At 35.8% G+C, this 8512-nt stretch overlaps 1 protein-coding gene across 1 annotated transcript in view; it reads left to right on the top strand.

Moving 5' to 3' along the window:
- sepsecs (Sep (O-phosphoserine) tRNA:Sec (selenocysteine) tRNA synthase) overlaps window positions 1–7911 on the top strand; it is a 12472-nt gene extending 4561 nt beyond the window's left edge. The window contains exons 4-8 of the mRNA XM_016538917.1: window positions 176–331; window positions 2274–2367; window positions 3558–3648; window positions 6390–6625; window positions 7877–7911. Coding sequence (XP_016394403.1) covers window positions 176–331; window positions 2274–2367; window positions 3558–3648; window positions 6390–6625; window positions 7877–7911 — 612 coding nt within the window. The remainder of the gene's footprint in view (window positions 1–175; window positions 332–2273; window positions 2368–3557; window positions 3649–6389; window positions 6626–7876) is intronic.
- The last annotated feature ends 601 nt before the right edge of the window (window positions 7912–8512 follow it).

Genomic DNA, 8512 nt, shown 5'->3' with positions numbered 1-8512 from the left:
TTATTAAATTATTTGTGCTTTTAAAGATTAAGCAATTAAAATCTAATCTAAATGCAAAAAAATAAGCATGCATAAACTTCCAATACCGCTAAATTCTTCTAAAATCAGCTAACTGTTATGGTACCGATGCATCCCTGTTATGTTTGTACTCGACTCTCTTTATGAACTGCAATAAAGTCTTACTATGATAAGCGTGTCTTTAATGCATTACAGGATTGAGATGATGTGGTCTTGTGCAGGTCGAGCTTCTGCGTCCCCGTCTCTAGACGTCCTCATTACGCTGCTCACACTGGGAGCCAACGGCTACAAGAAACTCTTGGCTGAGAGAAAGGTGAAAACATTTCAAAATTTTTCTTAACTTCTGATTATGGCTGTGTGGTATCAGTGTTAATTTAGTATTATTTATAGACTTTTATAGTTTTTATTAATATTTTGCTTTCAGTTTCAGTTCATCTGGTATTTCTGATGTAATTATGGCAAAGCTGCCTTTATATTAACAAAAACATTTTTATTAACAAAAATGGGACTGTTGAAATACTAAATTAACGACAATTCATTTTGTGATTCCAGAAGTCTCCAGAATAAAAACAATAGTTATTTGAGGGGGGGGAGGGAATGAAGGAAATATGAATTCAGTGTACATTTTTGTATTGTGTGTATTTTAGCATTTCAATTAAGTTAGATTTAGTATAATTCAAGTAATTGAAAGTCATTCTGAGACCTCATTGGAAGTTTACTGAGGCCCCTGGTTGAGAAGCGCTGGTATAGAGGCAGGTGTGAGCGTTACCCAATGAGACTCCAGTACATGCAGGAAAACACCTTTAGCCTTCATGTGATAAGACGCTTGCAGAGCTTATTGATTCACTACTAATGCATCCAGATTATTAATAATTTAGATTCTTTGTTGACTAGATCAGATGTTCTCTGTGGGCAGAGTCAGTTTCTAACATGTTTTAGCCAAAGGAGAATGAATTTCTGGACTGTAACATTGTGAAAAAGACGTGCACTTTAGCATACTTTTAAAAAGAGTACTAGAGAAATAATGTATTTTAAAAGAATATACTTAAGTGTGAACTGAATGTAATGTTTTGAGACACTTAATTGCATGTTAATTGCAATTAAATGAAAATGCATTCTAGTTTACATTTCTATTAAATGCAATTAACTGCTTTTTTTGACCCGCTTAAGTTGGTCATGTAAATACATCTTTATATGTGATTTTATAATTATTTCTAATGTCTTTAAAATATGGTTAAAGTACTGCTGAATGTACTTAAAAGCATTTATGGTAAACTAAAATATATGTTAAAGTAATTTTTTATTGAGACTTGTATCTCATGTATTTACATATTTGTAATTACACGATTGTAATGCATTTGCAATTTAATACATTTAAAGTATATTAACTGTAATGTCGATTAAAACACTACAGTTAAAATTATAATAAAGTATTACTTAGTATTACAATACTTGGTATTTTACTCAACATTTATTAGTGTTTAAAATGTATTTAAATTTTAAAGTAAAACTTTGAAAAGTGTACTTAAGTGTGTACTTAAGTGATGAAAGTGTCTCTCTTTAACTACATTTCAGTGGCCTTTTATTTCATTATAGTATTATAATAGTATAATATTACTTCTGCATGTTTTATTTTAAAAAGATTTGATGTACGTACACTACAAATGCACATTCAGTACAATTAAGCGCACTTCATTTTCACAAGGGTGATTATACACTATGTAAACAATATTTATACTTTGTTTTTTACTTTTTTGTTTTTTTGCTTCTGCAAAATTTGGTGCCAGAATTCTTGAGTATTGTGGGTGGTTGCTAGGGTGTTGCTATTTGGTTGCTAGGATGAATTTCATTGCATAATGTGAGCTTCTGCATATTATGAACCCTCAAGGACTCCGTGTTTTCATACTGTAGATCTCAGAAGTCTTACTAACAGCATCATAATAGGGGCCCATAACCTGAGGGCCTCCTACAGTTAATTTGTAATTGATCTCAGGGGTGGACGCAGCTCTGCCAACACAGCTCATTCTGTGATGCAGTTATACTAAAGCTTCAGATGGGAAAGCAGGCTGCAGATCGCATCAGGACTCAGGAGAAAGCTGGAATGGCTGGAGAGGGAAGCAGGTGCTGGGTTTACTGTAGGCCAGCAGACACAGAAATGCAACATTAGCAGAAACAGAATGTGCGACAGAAAAGGAAAAAAAAAAGCTGTGTAAAGTGGAGAGCTATTTATAACTGGAGTTGTGTACGGCCCGCAGGAGCTGTATGGTCACCTGGCGCAGGAGCTGAGCGCTCTAGCCGAGAGACACGGGGAGAGACTGCTGCATACGCCACACAATCCAATATCACTGGGTGAGGAGTCATGCATCATGTGTAGTGCGATGTCATGCAAGCAAGAGTTCAATAACAGTTAAAAAAAAAACAAGGATTTAATTAATACATTTTCTCTGTAAATAAAAATGGTTCTAAAAATAGCTTTTGCCTGTCACCCAGAGGTCAGGGTTTGGCTGGTGAGCATGAGTCTGTTAGTCCCTGCTGGCAGATCCTGTAACTACACCATCTGGCCAAGCAGAGCATCTTTCTCTATTGACGACCGTTCAAACGCGGTCATGTGTTTTGACTGAATATTTTTGTTTTCATGTGCAAGCAACATTTAAAATGCATCTTTTATATTAAAGTTTTTTTTTTTGGAGCATTTTCAGTGTGAAAAAGTGTCCCACTTGGGACTATGAGCATTCTTGTGGTGCCATCAGCCAATCATACTTGTAAAAAAAGAAGTGCACTTAATTGTATTTAATGTGCGCTTGTAGTGTACTTTAAAACTTAAAAGTATATATATTAGAAACTACTTTCAGAAAATACAACATTAATGAAATAAAAGGCCACTTAAGTGACTTAAAGAGAGACACTTTCATGACTGTTACTTAACACACGTAAGTACACTTTTAAAAAGTGCACTTTGAAGTACATTTTAAATTATTGTTTTAATCTTTTGTTGTGTTTTAAAGAAGTACACTTAATTTGATGTGTTGACTAACATACTAAATCACATGTAAAGTACTTGATTATAATTTTATTATAGTTTTATTACATTTAAAGTTAATATATTTTAAATGTAATAAAATGCAACTTCATCATTACAAATGTATAATTACAAAATGCCATTAAACTATGTTTTAGTTTATCATAAATGCTTGTACACTTTGCTGTACACTTTAACCATATTTCCAAAAATTATGAAATTGCATATAAAGATGTACTTAAGTGAGTCAAAAAACACTTTAAAGTTCAGCTAATTGCATTTTATATAAATTTAAACATACATTTTCATTTAATTGCAATTAACATGCAATTAAGTGTCTGAAAACATTACATTCAGTTCACACTTAAGTATTATTTCTGTGATGAATACTCTTTTTAAATTTATGCTAAAATGCATTTCTTTTTCATAAGGGAAGTCTTGTCATGATAATCGAACATGTTCTATTAAATTCATACAAATGTATGAGAAACAGTCTGATGAGTTTTCCTGTGCTCTCCAGCGATGTCTCTGAACCGTCTCCAGACACACAGCACCGCAGCAGTCACGCAGCTGGGCTCCATGCTCTTCACCAGACAGGTGTCTGGAGCCAGGTGAGCTACTGTCCACTCCGCCGCCTGTTTCTATTTCAATATTTCTTGACCTCTAATTTAACTTGAAAGCAAAAATTAGAAAAAGACTAGTGGATGTGAACTCCGTCTCTTCAAGTTCACACAGGTGTTCAAGTAGAGAAGAAACATGCTCCACTATTTGGCAACCAAAAAAGTGACTACATACCTACTTGACTGACAATCATATTCTTGAGAAGTTTCAGTCAGGGTTTAAATCACTGCACAGCACAGAAACCGCTCTTGTGAGAGTTCTTAATTATATTTATATGGCAACAGATTCGGGGGACTCTGTCATTTTTTTCTAATGTTAGACCTGTCCTCTGCTTTTGATACTGTCGATCATGCAATCCTCATCTCTCGGCTGGAGCATTGCATTGGGCTGGGGGGGGGCTGTTTTAAGTTGGTTTAAATATTTTCTAACCAATAGACTTAAAATAGGACGTTTTTCTTCTTCTCTTCGCAATCTATCCTGTGGTGTGCCTCAAGGCTCTGTTTTAGCTCCTCTCCTTTTTTCTCTCTGTCTTCTCCCTTTGGGTTCCATTTTTAGGAAACATAATGTCTCATTTCATTGCTATGCCGGTGATATGCAAATCTATATGCCTGTGTCTAGGAAAAATAAGAGTTCTCTAGGCAACCTAACAGCATGTCTTGAGGATGTGAAAGCTTGGCTTGCCAAGAATTTCTTTTTCTGAACTCGGACAAAACAGAAGTCATTGTTTTTGACTACTCAGAATTCAGGCCAAGAAATTATACCCCCCTTCTGAGATCCCTTCACTGGCTTCCGATTCATTTTAGAATTGAGTTTAAAATTGTATTGCTGGTATTTAAATCATTAAATGATTTAGCACCTTCTTATTTGTCCGATCTACTGCACCCTTACTCTCCCACCAGAGGCCTTAGATCCAAAGATAAGCTCCTCCTTCAGATACCCAAAATCCGGCTAAAATCGAGGGGTAACCGAGCCTTTGAAGTGGCTGGCCCGACACTGTGGAACAAGCCCCCACTCTATATTAGATCGGCTTCCACTTTGTCTGAGTTCAAGTCATGTCTCAACTTATTTATTCTCTGTTGCTTTTAGCTTATAAGAGTGTTCTGTTTTAACTGGTTTGCTGCTATTAGAGTACTTAATTTTTTATTTTGTTCTAACTTGTACAGCCCTTTGGTTTTTAAATGTGCTTTATAAATAAACTGAACTTGAACTTAATTTTATGTCTCTTGTAATATAATACATAATTATCCTCACTAACTAACCTAACTTTTGTTTAAATTTTGTGATACAGAAATGTGCTTGTTATCCTTTAAGATAAACGACACGACAGCTTACAATTTACTTCCTGTATACTTTATACTAGATGACTGATTGAATATGTTACATCCCAAAGCAATATTTTCTCTTCTCTTATAGGAATAGCTCAGCCAAAAATGAATATTTGCTGACAATGTACCCCCAGGTCATCCAAGTTGTAGATGAGTTTGTTTCCTTATCAAATCAGATTTGGAGAAATGTAGCATTGCATCACTTGGTTCCTCTGCAGTGAATGGGTGCCGTCAGAATGAGAGTACAAACAGCTGATAAAAGCATCACAATAATATTATCAATAAAAAGCCTGGATGGACTCCAGTCCATCAATTAATTTTTTTTAGTGGAGGAAGCAATATTACAGATAGAGGACTTTTAAGTCAGAAACAACAGTTTGAAGTTTAAACATCTTAATGATGGATTTGTTTAATACAAATACGCAGCTTTTGGATTTTTGGTGTGGATTGTTTGTGGATTATTGTGATGTTTTTATCAGCTGTTTGGACTCTCATTCTGACGGCACCCATTCACTGCAGAGCATCCATTGATGAGCAAGTGATGTAATGCTACATTTCTCCAAATCTGTTACCATGAAGAAACAAACTCGTATACTAAAAAAAAAAATCAGCAAATTTGTTATTTTTGGCTGAACTATTCCTTTAATATTTTCTGCTGGACACTAGTTGACCTGCTGTAATATTAATGAAACCTTCTTTCTGCTGTCCGCTTTCATTATTTAAATGGGAGTCATTCTCATTCTCTAGGGTTTATCCTGTAGCATTATCCTCTCCACCTCCTTTTAGTCTGTCACAGACTATGCACTCTGTCTGCAGTGAATAAATATGACGGGAGAATTTAAGACTGAACGAAGTGTCTGCAGTGAATTTAGAAAGAGCAAGGAAAACTCTGAACTCTGCTGGAAAATAACTGCTGTCTGTATCGGCATAACAGAGAGACTCTATTTGTCCTTTTAGAGGACCAGTTTAATTTATCATCATTGGCTAGAAATTAATCATTATAGTGGTAATATTATGATGGCATAATTAATGGAGAACATTGTTTTTATTGTCCAAATGACATACCCTTAGATACAGTACATCTAAATTTGGTTTGTATACTGGGTTGGCTGTGCATTCATCAAAGATTTTAGTCTTTGCAACTTCAGGGATCTTATCTATGCACAATCAGCTTGTAACACTCCAAAGAGAAAGGAAAACTTGAAATCGCATCATATGACCCCTTTAAGTCTCTCTTTAAGTCACTTAAGTGGCCTTTTATTTCATTAATATTATATTTTCTGTAAGTAGTCTTTAAAAAAAAATCTACTTTTAAGATTGGAAGTATGCTGTAAGTGCACATTCAGTACAATTAAGTGCACTTCTTTTTCACAAGACTTGTTCATTGGTGTAATATTTCATTGCAGGGTCGTCCCGCTGGGTGTGGAGCAGACCGTGAGCGGACACGCGTTTCGTGGCTTCATGTCGCACGCAGATGCCTATCCGTGCCCGTACCTTAACGCAGCCTCTGCTATTGGAATAACCAGAGATGATATAACACTGTGCATCAAGAGACTCGATAAATGCCTCAAGAGCCTTAGCAAAGAAGCTTCTGCAGAGAAGAGTGAGTCAGGATCGCCAGCTGAAGATGTGGAACCGCTGGGTCAAAACAACCCAATAGCTGGGTTTGTCCCTTTTTAACCCAGCATTTTTTAGAGTGTAGATGAAAGAGTTTGATACATAGGAATAATTTTTTCATAATTTGATCTTGTGGCAATAACCTTGTGTGTGAATGTTGATATATCAACATATGGCCACAAATGCATTCATTTGTTTTCCCCATGCTCAATAAATGCGTTTTGACCTGTGTTTGACTGTATACCCTAACTGACAATAAATACATTATTTTGTCATTTTAAGTCATCTGGTGCTGCTGCTTTTTTACACAGTCATTGTATTTGCATAGACAATGCAGAGGGAATTCTCTGTTGTAAACAATATCAAAAGAATATGAAAGATTTTTTTTTTATTATTTCTGGATCCCCCCCAAAAAAGTTATAATTCGCTCCGATTGCAAAAAAATGTCTCTTTATGTACCAAACCCTGCAATGAGTACCTGCGATAGAATTTTTAAACCTTTAATGTTTTTTTTTTTCCCAGAATGGACATTTAAGCTGTACAGTGCTCACAAAGTGCTCACTTTCAGAGGAGCGTGTAAAGTGCTAGCTCAGCAACACAATAGTGCAGCGTTTTTAATAACATCTGTTGTGTGACGTAGCAGAGGAAGGTGCACAGTCTCTGTTTTCGCGTGAGAGGTGTTGAATCAGCTTTGCTCACACCTCACTGTAATGCATTTAATGTGCACTCCAGCAGCATTTCTGCTCATGATTTATGTGGGATCAGCCTCTGCTGTTCTCTGCAAACCTTCTGTCTCGGTCCTCTACCTTCACAGATCTCTCCTGCGCTCCATATCCATCTGTTCAACAAGCTTTAGCTCTTAATAATAAACTCTCCTCTTACTGTTTATCTCACTGTTTTGCTGATACAGCTTTTTCCAACCTCTTAGGCTGCACTTATTCATTTCCTCTCATCATCAATCACGGTGTTTGTGACTTTGCTCTTAAAGCATCAGCACAGATTAGCCTACATGAATTAGGTATACTAACATACAAATAAACAAAAATATCAACCTTTACATACACTAATTCAGATTAAATGGTATTATGTTCATCAGGTTGGTTTGGTTCTAGCCCTCTTTGAGTAAACAAATGAAAAACATAGGCATCTAATAAAACAACAATAACTGCACTTGGCTTTAAAACTCTAGAACCCATTGCAAATCTGTTTATCTCCAATATAAAAGATAATTCTAAAAGACAGCTCCAGATGCTTTACTCTTTATGTTTTTACTCAGTCATCAGTATCCGAGGATCGTGTCTCATTGACTAACCACCTACTTTAACTTCAAGTGTTTTGAAAGCAATAATAGAGCAATCTGCTGACAATAGCACTTCCTTTCATGTTTGTGTTTTCTACACAGTTACGGTTAGATAATACATTGTTTTAAATAGATGTTAGCATGCTGACTATTTGACAACAGCGAGACCGTCAAATTGCAAAAGAGCACACAAAAAGAGTTTTGTGGCTTTGTTAACAAAATACCTTTTTTAATGGCCCGGTCTCATGAAAATGCGTATAAATAGTACGCCAAATAAAAACAAAAACTCGTGGTATTGATATGCAAAAATTTACTTTGGCGTGCATATGATACGCATGTGTTTGGCGTGCATATAATACGCAGTTTTCGCGTACATATGATACGAAATTTGTTGGCGTACATATGATACGCAGTTTTCGCGTGCATATGATATGCATCTACCCCCACAACCCTAAACCCATCGCGTAGCATATACACGCCAAAGCCCATTTTTGCGTATCAATACCACGAGTTTTCGTTTTTATTTGGCGTACTATTTATACGCACTTTCATGAGATCGGGTTCAATTTGCACTGGCTACCAATAGCTGCTCGCATAAAATTCAAGGCATTA

This window comes from Sinocyclocheilus rhinocerous, unplaced genomic scaffold (genome assembly GCF_001515625.1).
Source record: "Sinocyclocheilus rhinocerous isolate Xijiao unplaced genomic scaffold, SAMN03320098_v1.1 scaffold547, whole genome shotgun sequence".
In the NCBI taxonomy this organism is placed as follows: Eukaryota; Metazoa; Chordata; class Actinopteri; order Cypriniformes; family Cyprinidae; genus Sinocyclocheilus; species Sinocyclocheilus rhinocerous.
The sequence above is the reverse complement of the archived record's forward strand: the minus strand, read 5'-3'. Positions and strand labels throughout refer to the sequence as shown.